At 39.2% G+C, this 18172-nt stretch overlaps 1 protein-coding gene across 1 annotated transcript; it reads left to right on the forward strand.

The window, feature by feature from the left end:
- Positions 1-1099: 1099 nt before the first annotated feature.
- LOC145985574 (52 kDa repressor of the inhibitor of the protein kinase-like) lies at positions 1100-2413 on the forward strand. Its single transcript, XM_083119644.1, has one exon. It carries the CDS (start codon positions 1100-1102, stop codon positions 2411-2413), a length of 1314 nt encoding a protein of 437 aa, XP_082975770.1.
- Positions 2414-18172: the final 15759 nt, after the last annotated feature.

Raw genomic sequence — 18172 nt, forward strand, 5'->3', positions numbered from 1 at the left:
GACAGCAGAAAAACTCCCGGAGCCACAGTGCAGTGCTAGTTCGGGTCCAGGGCTGAAGACAGCAGAAAAACTCCCGGAGCCACAGTGCAGTGCTAGTTCGGGTCCAGGGCTGAAGACAGCAGAAAAACTCCCGGAGCCACAGTGCAGTGCTAGTTCGGGTCCAGAGCCAAAGAGATTGAAGATCTGTGAAGTGAATGTTCTAGCAGTACCGGATATAGGAGCGGTTGCACAAGGTTTATTAAAAAAAGAAATAAGCTGTACAGATGAACTGAAAACCAAAGTGTTGAGTGATGATTTATTTGTGCCCGGACAAACTTTCGTGTATCCAGTTCGTGTCATTCACGGGATGAAAAGAACTTTTCAAGTTAATTGGTTGAGGAGGTGGAACTGGCTTGCATATTCAAGAGTCGATGATGGAGCTTACTGTAAGTTTTGTGTTGTGTTTGCTGCTGAACTAACCGGCAAAGGCAATCACCAGAAACTGGGACAGTTGGTAACCTTTCCTTTTATTAAATGGAAAGATGCCGTGGAGAAATTCGACACACACTCAAAGACTAACTACCACAAAGAGGCAGCCATTAAGGCCGAAAATTTTATGAATATCGAGAAGAAACGGCAAGAAGATATTGCTGGTTTAATCGACAACCAGAGAATAAAGGAGAAAGAAGAAAATCGAGCGGCACTCCGACCGGTTGTCGAGACAATCATCTTCTGTGGTCAACACGAGCTGCCGCTTCGAGGTGACAATGACAGTGGTCCACTAAGTCTGGAAGATCCAAATAACAAGGATGGGAAATTTAGGGCCTTGTTAAGGTTTCGTGCGAAGGCAGGGGATAACGTTCTAAAGAATCACATCCAAACTTGCAGGAAGAACGCATCTTACTTCAGTCCACTGATCCAAAACGAAGTGTTAAAAACTTGTGGTGAGCTGATTCAAAGAAAAATTGTGTCCGAGATAAATCAGTCTCAGTATTTTACCATATTGGGGGACGAAACTTTAGATGTATCGGGAACGGAACAGTTTTCGCTGTGCATTAGATTTGTTTCACCATCTAACTGCGTTCGAGAAGACTTCCTTTGTTTCGTGCCAATATATGATATGACTGGTGAAGCCGTGACAGAGACAATTTTGAACACTTGTGAGTGCTTGGGACTTAATATGAACAATTTGGTGGGTCTTGGCTTTGATGGAGCTGCAAATATGGGAGGACACATCAGTGGTGTTCAGGCTAGAATCAGACAGAAGTATCCGAGAGCTGTCTACGTCCACTGTGCCTCTCACCGTTTGAATCTTGCGTTATCGAGTGGATTGTCCATTCCGTGCGTGCGTAACAGCTTCGGAGTAATGAGAGACACTTGTTCATTATTTCAAAATAACTCCCTAGCTGTAAAAATGCTCAGGGACACCATCGATGCTTTGATGCCTGAAGAGAAGAAACGGCGCCTAGTGAGTTTGTGCGATACGAGATTTATCGAGAGACACGACGCAGTCATTGTGTTCCTTCAGCTCCTGGAACCTATTGTAGCCTGTTTGCGTGATCTTTCTGATAGAAACAGGGCTGTCTCTTCAACAGCGGCGCAATTATTGTCTGCAATTGAAAAAAGCCAATTCATCGTGTCCCTGCTAGTGTGCGAAGAGATTTTCAGTCACACGCTGCCTTTGTCAATGTACTTGCAGAACCCATCCCATGACCTTGCAGCAGCAGTAGAATATGCAGAAAATGTGATTCAAGTCCTGAAAGAGCTGAGAGAAAAGTCCGACCGAAAATTCGGAGAATTGTTCACCGCTGCTAATAACTTCATGAAAAACTTGTTTGGCACTTCGGTCGAAGTGCCTCGGATTTGCAGCAAACAGACCAAAAGGAGTAATTATCCCCACGAGTCGGCCGAGGTATATTTTAGGCGCTCTGTCTGGATCCCCTGTTTGGATGGTGTGATATCAGCTTTGGATGAAAAGTTTTCCAACAACAAGGAATTTCTGTCTAACATTTCTGTCATCCTTCCCAAGAATGCAAGTCTGCAGAAGATGGGCCAGTTAAAGAACATAGTACAGTACGTGGGCGAAGGAACGACTTTTTCTGAACTGAAAGGGGAATATGCTTTGTGGTGTCAGAAGTGGTCTGGAAAGGAGCAGCCATCGGACTTAATAAGTGTACTGGACGCCTGTGATCCCGCTTTCTTCCGAGGTATTCATGCTCTTCTCCGAGTGCTGGCGACAATCCCTATCTCGACAGCTTCTGTGGAGAGATCATTTTCCACAATGAAAAGAATAAAAACATTCTTGAGAAACCGGATGGGAAGTAACAGACTGACAGGTCTGGCACTGCTGTCAGTCCATTGGAGGTCAGCTCCTACTCCTGACGAAGTGCTCGACGCTATGGCTAGGCAAGGACCTAGAAAGATGTTACTTTAAGTGAATCTGACAGGTCCAATTGTTTGCGTTTGTTTATAGGAATTGTATGTTCAGATATTTTATGTGTAAGTGAATGTTGCATAGGATGGTGCATAAATTTAATATTCATTCATTTATTCTTTTTATTTATTCCTTGTCAAAAATGATTGTATCCAGAGGTCGGTACTCCAAGAGTAACTACACTTTTCTCTCATCCAACAAACCTAAGGCCACCCTTAGCAGCACAGTGGACAGCCGTTTCTTTCTTTCTTTCTTTTTTTTCAATTCATGTACCGAACGACTTATTTCTGACTGCAGTGTGAACGTGAAATGTTGATATTTTTTGTTTAAGGCTATATCTTTTTCGTTCTCGTGTATATGCATAACACATATATAATTTTCTAAATATTATTTATTGTGCTCCAACTTTTACTCTATGCTGCTGTCTTTGTTGGTGATTAACTGTGACGTTAATTGTTGTCAGCTTGAAAAAAATAAGACTCAATGGTCTGTAAACAACACTAACATATTCAACCATCTTGTGTTGGGTATATCGTAGTTTCTATTCTTTCAATCATGTGAGTGATATTTTGCATGTAATCAGATAATAATAACAGTAATAACTTTAGTTTATTTTGGATACAGGAGGCTGAAGCCGATCTCGTTCTTTCTTATCTTTCTGTTTTTGATTTGCATGGCATGTATGTGTGTGTGTAGTGTGTACTCACACACACACACACATATATATGTATGTGTATATATATATATATATATATATATATATATATATGGTATAATCATATACAATAGTGAAGTACTATCTTTACACCTATAAAGATATTCTTTAGCCCCCCCCGAAGAGAATTTCTGGATACGTGCCTGACGACAGCGGAACTTCCGGAGCCTCAGTGGAGTGCTCATTTGGGTCGAGGACCGAAGAGATCGAAAGTCTCTCTCTAAAGTGAATATTTCAGCTGTACCTGGTATTGGAGCGGTTTATTAAAAAAGAAATAAGCTACACAGATCAACTGAAAATCACTTTTGAGTGATGGTTTAGTTGTGCCAGGACCAAATTTCATGTATGCAGTCCGAGAATTTCATGGCAAAAGAAATACTTTTGTTTTAGCCTACTTGGTTCGACACACAGTCAAACACTCAACTATCATGAAGGGACAGCCGAAAATTTTATGAACATCGAGAAGAGAAAGCAAGATGTTGTATATGTAGATATTTCAACGGAAATTGCAGGCTCTACGAGGACCCGAATCAGGTCTGTACCAACTGACCCACTGAACCACCTTTGACTTTGGAACAGTTCTTTTCTACCACTGTTCATATCTATACTTCACTTCTAATTATTTTCTAATATCATTCAAGAATTCTATCATTTCTTCATATTTCTACATTTTTCCAGCATTTCTCCCATTTTGCAGCAACTTCTTGCCAGTATTGCTGTAAGATCCCCAGTGGCGAAGCGTAGAGTTGCTAGCAGGGTAGGCACAAAAGTGCGATAATATCCATTACTTGGTTAAATCTGTAAAAAGAAAGGGAGGGGGGCTATGTCATGGACAGTGGTTGAATGTCTCTCCAGGCGCTTCTTTACTTGCCAGTGGCGCGACGTTTTCAAAAGTGTTGTTACCGGCCATCAGTACGATAATTATGTCTTGGGTGTTCTCCTCTCGCCCACCAAATGCCATCGATCTAGATTTTTGTTAATTTCGTTTGTTTGTTTTTTTGTTGTATTTTTTCAACCCCTGAGTTATGCACGCACCTCCAGAAAGAACTACCAATCATGAGACATCGCGGAAATCCAACGAATAGTGCTCGAGCCCTGTTGTCAATTCTTCATCACTTTTTTTCTAAATTTATTTATTTATTTTGCAATGAGGTGAAAAGGGCCAGAAGAACCCCATAATTTTTGGGTCAGTATGACGTTTGTGCCGTGAGCAGATGACAGAATTCCGCACTTTCAGCGACTGTCAGTTTGGTACAGTCACGGACACTGCTGGGTTGTAACAATCACATTCAAAAATAATGGTATCGTTACAACCCAGAAGTGTCCGTGACTGTACGTTCTACTGTTGCCAACTTAGTTTTTTTTTAGCAAGACTTCCTCGCACCAAGGAAAACACTATTGTTATCTGTTGTCTAACTAAAGGAATGGTTGTAATTAATTCCAGTCTTGGCTTTCTAGATAAATGTATTTCTGACACCTGTATGTGCAAGTAAACATAATTTAAATTTTGGATATTTTCGTCTCAGTTGTTCTGCTCTATGTTAATCGTGACGATGAGAATATATGGAGAATGAAATCAAGAGGATCAGGAAACATTGACATGACCACAATTAGGTCACCTGGCTTCGTAACGTGTTAGGATGACCACTACGGGGCTTTCAAGAAAAACATACGTAAAGGTGACCTATTTCATTCAGTGTGAATACTTCACATCCTAGTTTGTTCTATCCACCTTTACGTGATAATAGAACATAGGATCCTTGTTTGGGACCCTCCTATGATGGCAACACGAAAGGTTACTATGTAACATATAAACAGGTTATAATAAATGTAGTTGCTTGAGAGAATAGAATCCCAATTTTTAGGAGCAATTTAGCTCTTTTCTGCCAATCCAAAGTGACAACACTGGCCTGTTCCGCCAGACCTGAAACAGACCCCGCGATAACCCCACAACACTCCTTGTCCTAAACACAAAAAATGACTTCCCTTGCATTGTACTCTCGTTGACCGCCGTCTTCTCATGTTATCCCTCCAGGGTAAACGAAACTGCCTACCTCTTCGCTTGTATCGACTGCATAAAAAATGTCTGCTTGTAATATCTATTCGACGACAGTGTTAACGCATGAAATAACGTTTCAACAACTTTTAAATTTTTAAAGAAAATTACTGTCACTTGCCACTGCTACTTGCAAAGGAAAATAGAGTTGAAAACATTTTAGAAGTTATTCTTATAAGAAGGAAACATGAATGACCAAAAGTGGGTCCTACCTTACCGATGATTACATCTTCACTCAATTAAGAACTCAATTGTTCTTGTATTTTAGTCCAGCACTTCCTTGCATAAATCTGATCGCTGCACACGACACGAATCGCAAACAAAACTCTACCGCCACGAACTTTGCGCTCCGAGTCACGCTCCCTTGTAGCGTCCTGAGCAGGAGGCAAGTTTTCACAGAGAGGGAACAAACAAGCGAGGGAATCCCCCTTCACGATAAAAATAAATTATTCTATTTCCAGTGAAAGTAAAACTACTTTGTAAATATAAGGCGTAACTAGCATTTTAATTTACATAATTTGGTATGAAGACTTACTTTAGAAATATAAGTTCTTTAGACTTCTGTTGTTAGACTACGGTGTTGGGTGAATCGACAAGACCATCAGCACTCTGACCAGAAAACGAAGTCAGAACTACAGTATTCCGTAATTTTCAATTTCACTTACTCTTGTCGATGAAAGGAAGGAAAAACATAAGTTTCGTACAAAATATGGAGAATGTACAATGAAATAGAAATCTCTCTGCACGAACACAAGCTAATGTTTATAAAAAATGCTGGTACACCACAAATTTCCAACCCTGGCGGAAATGCAGTGTTGCTGACATTCTGTTCGTCCTAGTGGGTAACACCGCGAGGCCGGCCTCAGGAGTACGTTATAAGCATACGTACAGTACTCGTAAGATTAGGCTTCCCGCATATACGACCGTATGACAGAATGTGAAGAGAAGAGAGAGGCCCCAGCAAATGTGCCTCACTCCGTGGAAAGTGCGTAATACTAGACAGGGTTAGAATTTTTTTGTAATTATCATAAATGAAAATTCCTAACTTTTGCATTTCATTGCATATGTTTTGACGAAATAAGTAAATAAAACTTTAAGAGTGTAATGGCGTGGGTAGGCCCGGCCTCCTGGCCTCATAGGACGCTTCGCCACTGAAGATCCCCCCTCGCAAACCCTAATTCACCACACATGGCCCATAACGGATTCGCCCCGAGTCTAGCCTCGCATCACAGCCATCTTTACTTCTGAAATCCCTATGTCTTAACACTAAACGTTCTTGCGAATATCTTAAATCTGGCAACTATCGGCTAACCCTAGCTCTCTTTTCTATTCATCTTTCCACTAATGGCCCAGAGGCAGCCACTGCTATTGTCAACTGTGTGTCTTTCTCCAGCCATTCTGGCGACACAAGTCATAAAACTCATTTTCTCACAATAACCCCTTTTATACGTCCCGATCATCTTGTCTGCATCCTCCTGTACTGGTTGCAAACTCCAAAGATGTGACACTAGAATTATAGTAAAATAATAATATGGTTGGATACTTTGCTTTGTGTAACGGGAATATATTGCCTGAAGTCACAGGAGGTTTGACATCACTGCAAACTGACTGTCCTTTGCTGCTTGTAACTTTTCCCTCCAAATTTCCACCAATAGAATTCAAAACGTCAACTCGATTTCGGCATAACCATAACCTTCTAAATTTTGTGGAAACAGTTTTGACTCGAGTACGGATAAGGACGGAGGTGTCGAGCACCATCGAGATCCGTCGGTGACCACTAAGCAGTGCTAGTTCGGACTCACCAAAGAACAGTACCGAATGTTCGAAATATTGTGGACAGTGCTAAGATATACCTAAGTGTGTGAGATGACATAAACAAGTTGACGTTCAAGTTGTTGTGCTTATTTTCAGTACCGAATGTATAAATTTATTGTGCGGATAGTGTTATGATATACATAAGAGTGTGAGCAAGGAACTAAATGCACAAATGGATCGGTTTGAGCAATGCAGAACCGGTGTTTTGATAAAGGACCACAGGACGCAATAATAGGAGCTTCACCGCTGCAGTGTCGCCCAGGAACCCATGGAGGGGGTAAGAAAACAAAATTAAACAATAGTGCGCCAGCCCAGGTGATTCAATAATCATCCCCTTTCGAAAATTTCAATCAGAAAGAACTAAAACTTGTGTACCTATAAACTTTCTTCTTTATTTTTCTTTTAATCTGCATTAAACTCAAGTAAAATTGTTTCCAATCATTTTTTGTTTTAAGTAATTCTCCTTATTTGAAATGAAAACCTTCAGTGGTGTCCCACCCCTACCGACTAGCTAGCTGGAGGCGGACTGTGGTTATTGTTTCATTGGTATTTGGTTGTATATACCGAAGGATTAGTTCTTAATAGAAATATTAGATGTGTTGGGAACGGAAGGGTTTTCACTTTGCATTAATTGTTTCGGGATCCAGCTGTATTCGAGAAGACTTCCTTTGTTTCGTGCCGATTCATGACAAGACTGCGGAAGCTGTGACAGACAATTTTGAACACTTAAGAGTGCTTAGAACTGAATATGAACAATTTGATGGGTTTCGGCTCTTATAAGAGCTGCAAACAAGGGAGGACAAAACACATTAGTGGTGTTCAAACTCGAATCAGGGAAAAATATCCAAGAGCTTCTGCGTCCACTTCGCAGCCCACAGTTTGAACCTCACGTTGTCGAGTTGATTGTCCATCCCGTGCATCTGTAACAGCTTCGAAAAAACACTCAAAGACACAATAGATATTTTGATGGCTGATGAGGAGAAATGGACAAACACACATACTGAGATGGTCCCGGCACACAATGTTATGTTAATGCATGGAAACAGAGGAGTTGAGAGGTAAAATATGTTCAGATTTCACGCTCTGATTAAAATGACAGCCTTAAACAGTGTCAACCATGATACTAATAGACATGGTAGGTTCCCCGGGGCTGCTGTGACGTAAACTGGTGAGCAACTCGAGATTTCGCCCGCTACATCTGGCAGTGAATCTTTGTCTCTCGCTAACAAATAGACGTTTCTTTCTTTACTGAGAGTTTTCTTCAAAGTGGCTTGTGGTGTGTTCGGATGTAATAATTACAACAGTAAGACTAAAGGAGGAGCTGTTAGGTATTTTAGATTTCCGAGAGATGAAAATGCACGAAAACAGTGGATTTCGCTTTGTAGAAGCGTGTGTACTTCACACATAGGCTATATGCATACTTCTGTAAAATGTGGAGCATGCGGAATTCCATTTTAGACGCGAGTATAGAGTTCTTAATGCAAAATTGGCCTAAATAATTTGTATTTATTTATTATTATTTACTTTTTACAATTTATGACTATTTTTAAAACCGGTTTCAAGACCAGATAACAGTTCCAAAACATATAAAGCTCAGGAGCTTATTCTGAGCTCACTTTGAATTTAATGGGATGGAAAATCGGAGTTTGTAATATGATAATTGCGAGCAAAGCTACATGTATTAATTTTAATGCAGGTTGCTATGGGGTGAGGAGCATTCCCCCTCCTAACTTGATTCTTTCCAAATCAGGAATAATCATTTCATACCCACTGAATATGAAAATCATATTTTTAAATATATCGTACTTACAGAATTCTACTTCAGTTGAGTTCATTTTAGAGCCCCATAGCTATATATAAAATATCATTAAACTAATTTATGACAGATATGTACCGTATGCAGTGCCCTTTAGAAGCCATGTATTCGGTATTTTCTGACTTGTAGAAGGTGTTTTACAAGTACTTTTCTATCAAATAAGAAAAATTTGACGTATGTTAATAGCACTTTTAAATGCTTGTTGACAGCTATAGCGTTGTGTTGCCTTTTCAAAAAAAAAAAAAAAAAAAAAAAAAAACAATCGAGATGATTCCCGATCAACTCGCAAGAGATCTAACTTTGCAGAATTTGTAAAACATTTGACATTGTAATTATTTGTAATGTAATTAGTTGTATCTTATGATGATGCTCTTCAAACGCTGTAAGTACTATCATTGCGTAAACCGAAATCCTTCATATCTCAGAGCAAGCAAAGTTAGAGGAAAACCATACGCTCGAAATAATTTCTTTCAATGGTTGGTGGACAATGGGGTCAGTGCCATGAACCTTAACTTTACTGATTAGAGAAATAATTTAGAAGTTTTAAACCTGCTTTTTTCAATACTTGTAGACTCCCAGTGCATTGTTTTAATGCAGAAAACTTTGCAACAAAATGGATCAAGTCATAAGCATTACAGTGTTCTTGACAAGCCAAATGGCAAATCATCGAACCTTCAGAGTCTCATTAATTTCGTGCATTCAACTGAATAATATAATTTTCTTACGGTTTGACTTTAGAATTTAACTTGAAATGGTGTTATGTTTGTGTTGCATTCAATATCAAAATTATATTTTAAGCAATTTATGTCCAATTCTAAGCATATCTAATTCATAGGTAAATCCTCCCCTTCTGATAAAATCACAAATCGCACCCTGTTTTAATGTCTAGGAAATATCGCTGATCCATTTCAACTAGGAATGGTATCGAGATGAGTCAAACTCAAACTTTCACAACGTATATAAATGTTATTAAAGGAAAATCTTTTCTTAAAGTTTTTCTGCTTTCATTTTGTTCGACGCTGCGAAACATTTTATCCTGAATTGATGAAACCTGGCAACACAGACTCGCAATTGTCACTAATGGATTAACTTTTCAATTACAATAAACAAAATAAACGACTTATTTGGAATATGAACAAGATATACGTTTTGTATGTCTGAATAAGAGACACTAATTTAAATTTATTTTAAGTAAATTCTTCAAATGTGATACCAAAGTTTCGAACGAGATCGTCTCAGACATCAAGTATCGTCTCGTTTTGATTTAGCAGAGATTTATTTCAGTCTCTTCTCCAAATTTGCGACTTTTCTCCATTATCCAGGCAAATTAGAAAAAAGAATGGAAAAAATTCCAACAGAGATAAAAATTGGTAAATATCACCAGTGTGGCATTTCAAACAACATACTAAAAGTCCCCGACAATCCGAGTTGTGCTCTGTCCGCCATATTGGAAAATGGCGGATAAACGGTGACGTTTGATCATAATTAACTAAAAATGGTGAAGGCTGAGCCGAAAATGTGTTCAGACATAAATTAAAGAAAAGAAAATTTCCAATAACTTTAATAAGATAAATGTTTGTGATTTAACCAACCATTTCACTGTTAATAATATATGTAATTTCTTTACAGGTGCTGCCCGATGTGGAACTTGGATGTAATGTATGTGATCATCGGAAAACAAACTGAATAACCTTTTCGGCAAGGCAACAATGGATATAACCCAATATTGTATTATTTGTGAACAAACGTTGAGTGAAGGTGACACTGTGGTTGTGATAAAAGGCTTAAATGCTATAAAGAGTAGCAGTTTACGTCGAAAAGATGGAATATTCGAGAAATTGGAAAATGAGACGAATGTGAGGTTACATATTAAGTTCCGTAAAGACTATACTCGTGAGAGTAGTATTACTGCTGCAAGTAATCGTTCGCCACAAAATTCAATACTCCTTCGATCAGCAGTACATATATTTGACTTCAAACGTGATTGCTTGTTTTGCAGTGAAGTTTGTGATTTTCAAGCAGAAACGAAAAAGAATGTGAACAGACGAGTTAAAATATTTGAAGTTCGATCCTTAACACTCAAGGATCAAATCATTGAAGCTGCCATCAAGAGGAATGATGATTGGGGAAGGACAGCGCTTGATCGAATTCGTACCGTTATTGATCTAGTTGCAGTTGAGGCTATGTATAGGTATAGGTCGATGAATCAACTTATGACGAAGATGAATATCTTCCACAAGATACTGATGCCTCAGAAAAAAAACTCTTAGGAAAGCCTATGTGATCACTATGGAGAAGACATGATAATAACAACACGCAAAGGGCAAACCGCTACAGTATGTTTCCATGATACAGGATATAAAATATTATCCAAAAGTTGGTACACACAAAAAGAAGAAAATCCAAAGAACGAAAGACTTAGAATTGTTAGAACTGCTGTCGCAATAATTCGGGAAGATATACGATCTGAAACATATGCCAAAGATATGTATCCGAATCCACATGAATGCTTGAAGACAGGTGATGATATGGTTGCAGAGACATTAAGGGTCTTTACAGAGGTGTCATTATGAAAGGAATAAAAGGAAATGAAGACTCTATCAAAAGAAAATGTGTGTGTATTGACCATGCTATTATATCAGCAGTAAGACCACGGTAATTCAATTCAATGATTCAGATTGGAATTGAAGTTCATCTACATAGATATTTTGGTTCAAGAAATATTATTGATATGTTATCAAGCATGGGTTTATGTGCATCCTACAATGAAGCCGTTTTGTATCTTAGTTCTGCAATGTTAAGTGATGAGGAAATTGTTGCTGACAAGAAATTATTATATCACTTTGTTTTTGATAATGCAGACGTCAATGTACGGACCTTGGATGGACTAGGAACTCTCCACAATATGGGGAGCATTATGTGCACTGCAAGATCTGTTCATCCCAGAAAAGAAAATGTTCGATTGAAGAAGCAACCACCAGAATGTTACCTTGCCAAATTTGGTAATGTTCCATTACGCACATACGTTGTGCCTGCTGTCCGTGGCCTGTAGAAAATCAAGATTAAAGAAATCGAATACACCAAGCAGGTAGCACCATCAGTGCATGTTGCATTACTTCATGATTTTCTATGGATGTGTGGAAATCATCTTACCTTGTCACCAAGTCCAAGTTGGAGTGGTTATATGGAGCTTGTCACTGAGGGTAGTAAGGAATATCACATTTCTGAAATAAGTATATTACCATTTATAAAGCTGCTGCCGGCAAGTTCGGATGCCATATACTCATCCCTTATGTTCGCAGTTGAAGAATGCATGAAACATGGTCAAAAGACATGTATTGTTACATTCGACCAACCTCTATATCTGAAAACATCTGAAATTGTTGCGGCTTTTCTAGACAATGGAGATATGTCGTCACTTGTCCTTCGTCTAGGTGGATTCCACATGCTTATGTCGTACGTGGGAGAGATAGGATATATTATGACGAGGGGAAGCAGATTGGAGGAAGCTTGGTCAGTAATACAGCTTGTCCACGCTAGAGTGATCGAGAAATAAATGCTCGCCATTTAAAATCAGATAAGGATATTGCTGTATTTTTCATATGACAGGAAAGGGAAACTCTCCGAGATTGTGCAACACTGTTTTCAGACAGCTTCACGGTCGCGCATGCGCGTCAATAGCTTTTGTCTCGAAAGGAAGCCAGGCGCCATTCAGCAGTCAATCGCGCAGTGGAAAACATGTGGACACCGCAACAGAAAGTTCAGTGCGTGTTATGGCTAGCAGAAGAGAAATCTGTTATTCGGGTTCAACGCCGTGTTCGTCGTACGTGGAATGTGGATCCACCTGGTCATAAAGGGATTCTCCAATGGGACAGAACACTCCGAGAAACAGGTTCTTTACTACCGCAAACCGGCAAACATGCGAAAGTGTCTGTGAATGAGGCAACAATCGAACGTGTGAGAACGGCATTTGCAAGGAGTCCAAGGAAGTCTATCCGAAGAGCTAGTTCCGAACTTCAAATTCCTAGATCGACTATTCACAAGGTCTTACACAAGCGACTCCATTTGACTGCTTACAAGATCGAGCTTCATCACCACATAAAGCCAAATGATCGTCCGCTTAGGGCACATTTTGCAGCTGAAATGCATCTGTGAATTGAAAATGACAACTCGTATCTGGACAAGATTGTTTTCTCGGATGAAGCAACCTTTCATTTATGCGGCAAAATCAATAGGCACAACTGCCGGATATGGGGTTCAGAGATTCCCCATGTTAGTCAAGAACATGAGAGAGACACGCCTAAAGTGAATGTCTGGTGTGGATTGACGAGGAACTCTGTCGTTGGACCTTTCTTCTTCTTAGAGGCTACAGTCACAGGACATGTGTATCTGGACATGTTGCAGAATTTCGCCATAGACCAATTTCCCCCAGGATCGATTTTCCAGCAAGATGGAGCACCGGCACATTATCATCGACAGGTGCGTGACTTCTTGGATGAACGTTTCCCTGATATGTGGATCGGAAGAGAAGGACCCCTTGCCTGGCCACCCAGGTCACCCGATTTGAACCTTTGGATTTTTTCTGGGGATATGTTAAGAACGTTGTTTATCAAGGAGACAGTCCAAGAAATTTGCAGCAACTGAGGGGCCGCATCACAAATGCAGTGGCGCTTGTGACTCCCAAAATGCTAGAGAACACTTGGGGGGAAGTTGAATACCGTTTAGATGTGTGCAAAGCCACCAAAGGTGCACATATCAAGTTGCATTGAACATCATCTGAAACTCGGTGAGTTTCGTATCAAGTAAAAGCAGTGACGTGCGGTGACGTCGACACTTGGGGTAGCAGTCAGTGGCGTGCTCAAGGGGGGGGGGGTGGTTGGTGTGAGTCACACCCCTCCTCTCTTTAGGGCCAGTATTCCTTCAAAAAAGAAGAATGTCAATAACAGGAAAAGATTGCAAAATTATGAATGAGTACTATAGCCTGACAAGTTAAGTCCCGATATGCGCAGATCGCTGCGGAGCACTTCCTATTACGTCATCCTCCCCACCATTCTTCTATCTGGCGTTGAGAGTACCAGTGGTGCTAACTCAGCAAAATTAAGCTAAAACAAATATGACAAACGATTTTCACTGTTTAGCGTGACGGTGCATGCAGGCTCCTATTATATCAGTGGTTCATTTTATTTAATCCGGCCTTTGAAAATGCGTGCGGTGCGCCGATCGTAAACTGTAGTATTACGCACGTGCGTTAAGGTTTATAACGAAGAGAAACTACAGGGCGAATGACTTCATTTTCTGAATGCGACATCGAGCAGTGTCCAGTTTTTTTTTTATTTTTTTATATATTTTTTTAAACCGAGTGGGGTGGTGGTTCGTTTGTTTATCGTACAACAATCACTACGAGAAGGCAATCTGATAACACGCTTGCCTGTGTTCTTTTCTAAAGCATTGAAATGTTCATGCTCTTGGCTGCAAGATTCTTACTTTGAAAGAGATGGACTTATGGACGAGCGTGTAGATGAACTGATAATTAGACTTGGTGAAGCCGATTCAGACACGGACACAGATTCATCGGTAGACACAGACTCGGATGAGTGGGAGAGTGAATCTGAAGGAGAACTGGAAAACATTTAGGTGAGCTCAGTTCTATCGTTTATATATTTTTCATTTTTCTATCGTTTTATTTCATACATTTCTTATGCTGGTAAGAAATATCCCTAATATAACTTAATTCATTTAAGGTTTAAAGGGAAAATATCAAAATGTATTTAGAATTTAGCGCAATCAATAGGTAGCGTAGGTGACGGGATACTAATTCATGCCTTTCACATTCAAATTTCGTTGAAAATTCTCAGAGGATTCAGCTCCCTCCAGTTTGCAACACTGCGAATGAACGTCGCCGCAGACAATGGAGTGGGGAAATGTGATGTGAGATGCGCAAACAATGGATTGCAGCGTCTTGTTTTTAAACTTGTCAAGTTATAGAAAAAAGTACATGTAAACCCCACCCACATTCGAAAATAAAAAAACTATTTGATTTGACTCTAAGCCGGAGATCCTGGGTTGGCCATTTGTGTTCTTTGTGTGTGTTCCTTCATCTATTTTGTTGTACCAAAGGTGGCGGAAAAGCGAAGTAAAATAAACCAATTTGAGCAATCAATCAATGATTTGATTTCATTTTTGTTACTTAGCGTCGCTTTTTTGTCACATTTGGTTAATTGTGAAGATGATACGATGAAACTGATGAAGGGACGAGCATAAGGAACGCCCATGCCCGGGTCGGGGTTCGAACCCGGAACGCCTGGTGTCGTAGCGCGCTGTGATAACCACTCCCCCGCGCTTGGTTGATTTGGTGACAGGAAACAAAACACAACACACTTTTTTGTAGTTTCTTCAATGATATTCATTTGACTTTTTGAGTTCTGAGATACATTTTTCATTCCAAATTATTTCATTATTCACTGCAACACATAGGACAAGAATGCGCACTCATCACGGGTTCGAATCCTGGCCTGGATTGTTCATATGAGGTCCCTTCACCAATTTCATCATATCATCACTCAATCCTCATTTTCGCGATAACCAAATGTGGCAGAAAAGCGAAGTAAAATAAACCAAACTAACAACAATATGAACACGCGTTCTCTTGCCCAAATAAATACATCCGTATTTATGACTGTTACAGGCCAAGATATTAGTATATTTAAATAAAACACTACTAAAACGAGAGTCAGCGAGAGCCTGAGCACATATTTGTAATTTAATCATTATATATTCCATATTTGAAAAAGAAAAAAAAGAAAGAAAGCATAACATTATTGTCTGCACATAACACGTTCCCATTTTATAAATAATAAAACTACATCCCATATTATACATACACACATATTGTACAACGTGTAAAAGGTTGTGTAAATACAGAGAACATAAGTACTGTAGAAAATTTTACCCTGTGTTCTTTAGAGGATTTACAAAAAAAATATGAGAAACCAATCCCCTATCTGTCCTATAGGAGATAGACTGGGGGACCTGAAAGCCTGGGCTTTCAACCATTGCAGCGGGGGGCGTGGGGGCAAGGCAAGTAGAGGTCGAAATATTCCTTTTCCTTGGGCCGGCCGTTTCTACCTGGAAACTGGCCTGGCTGAAGAAGAGCGAGCTAGGGTATCCAGCCTGCTTTGCCCGCGGAGAACACCGATGGACGAGAAGCGCGTGGAAAAGAAAGTGTTGCGTATGAGCTGTGGTGGCTTTAACAAGACAATAAATATTGTGATTTGAATATAATTCGAGATGTGAGATTGATTGATCTATCTCTGCTAGACTAGCTACTCCTCAGTGCACGTCACTGAGTAAAAGTAAAAGTTTATGTTACCAATTCTGTTCACTAGAAATTATAACTTATTTCTCGATCCCTCTAGCGTGGACACCCTGTATATATTATTCGTTACAAGTCACGAAATAAAAGTGTAAAACTTCAATCAACACCAGGCAAATTTGATTAAAAAATAATGGGAAAAGTTTCCACAGAGTTAAATGTATTTTTTACATTATTAGATAGGTTGGTTAAATCAAAAAAATTATCTTCTTACAGTTATTGGAAATTTTATTTTCTTTAATTTATGTCTGAACACATTTTCGGCTCAGCCTTCACCATTTTTAGTTAATAAAGCAATTATGATCAAACGTCACCGTTCATCCGCCATTTTCCAATATGGCGGACAGAGCACAACTCGGATTGTCGGGGACTTTTAGTATGTTGTTTGAAATACCATACTGGTGATGTCTACCAATTTTTATATCTGTTGGAATTTTTTCCATTCTTTTATGACATTTTGCCTACTTTTACTGGACTACATCTCTATTTTTAAAAAAATCTCTTAATATATAGGTTTAAGTGCAGTTTTCCGAACACCCTCTGACAAAGTTATAAAAATAATCGGTGAGGTATATTGTGCCCCCGAAATTGATCTGTCGTGTCGCATCTCGAAAACAAGACGAGGCAGGAATTCGTTTCGGAAAATTCCATTTGAAAAATTCAAAATGAAAGGTCAGTCCTATGCTCTTCTGATGCAGATCTATATCTTCGAATCGACGCGATCACTTGTTTACAAAACATGTACCCCCCTTATAAAAGGGAATTAGTCTGCAGCGTGATTTTCTGAAAGTAAACTTTAACTCATTCCATCGTTCCACACACATTTTGAATAATTTTCATCTCCTTAAAAAGATTTCCAAACACACAGATCAATGAACTAACTAGTAGCAAGCACAATGTAGTACATGTAGAATAAGTCTGCAACGGTTTGAATTCCTGTGGGTACTAGGTACTAGGTACTTTTAATAGTAGCATCTTGTATCTAAGGGGGGGGGGGTACAAGAGGTACAACTAGAATCTTTGATTTAGGGGATACAGTACCCCGTTCAAAAATTTAGGGGGTACAATGTACCCCCGTACCCCCTGTTCCTGCGCCACTGCTCTTATGGGTTTGATTCTATGTTAAGAAGGATTACGTCAGCCCTTGTGCTTGTACTACGTGTGGTACTATAATGTAGTTTGTGTACTTTATAAAATTTGTGTTAAACTAAAAAAAATGCAGTACAAACTTACATTAGAAATAATGTTACTAAACATTTGGCGTTTAGGAAATATGATTTTACAAGAAAGAAAAAAACTGCACTATATAAAATTTTATATTTATATTCTTCATTCTTCCATTTAAAAAATATTCAATTTAGATTTTTGTTGTTTCATTGATACTTTTTCCACCAGACGAACTGTATCTTGGATGACTACCGTGGCTACCTCCCTGTACTACATTTAACTTTTTTTGTAATTACTTTTCACAAACACTGATATGGGTGTATTAAACTAACTAAAATTAGTAACAATGACACTGAAGGATCTTAGAATGTGTTTTATAACGTTATATTTTAGGAATTTAAATATGTAGGCTTCATTTTAAATTTACGTATCAAACAATATATCATTTAGTAAACGCAAGTAGTGTCTAGTGAGTTACAAAAGTTCGAATATCGGGTAAAGCATTTCTGTTACTTGCCTTTCCGAAATATAGAAGAAAAAAGTAACAGCCATGGTGAAAATGCGAAAATATTAACACAATGTCCAAACACTTACAAGGATCAATGGAACATGTGTTAACTTGAGGTACAGAGGAAAAAGCGACTAAATTAGCTACAGGTTTTCTTCCGCATGTGCCTCCCTACGCTCTATTCATTCCTACTTTTGCTGACTTTGTGCAAAAAAGAAATACCAGTCCTTTTAAGCAGTAAATAAGGTTTTAAACCTTCCCCGGAAAACTTCATTCAATGAAAAAGAACCCCTGTTATGTGGTTTCTACC

Source organism: Lepisma saccharinum, chromosome 3, assembly GCF_977018435.1.
Source record: "Lepisma saccharinum chromosome 3, izLepSacc3.1, whole genome shotgun sequence".
In the NCBI taxonomy this organism is placed as follows: Eukaryota; Metazoa; Arthropoda; class Insecta; order Zygentoma; family Lepismatidae; genus Lepisma; species Lepisma saccharinum.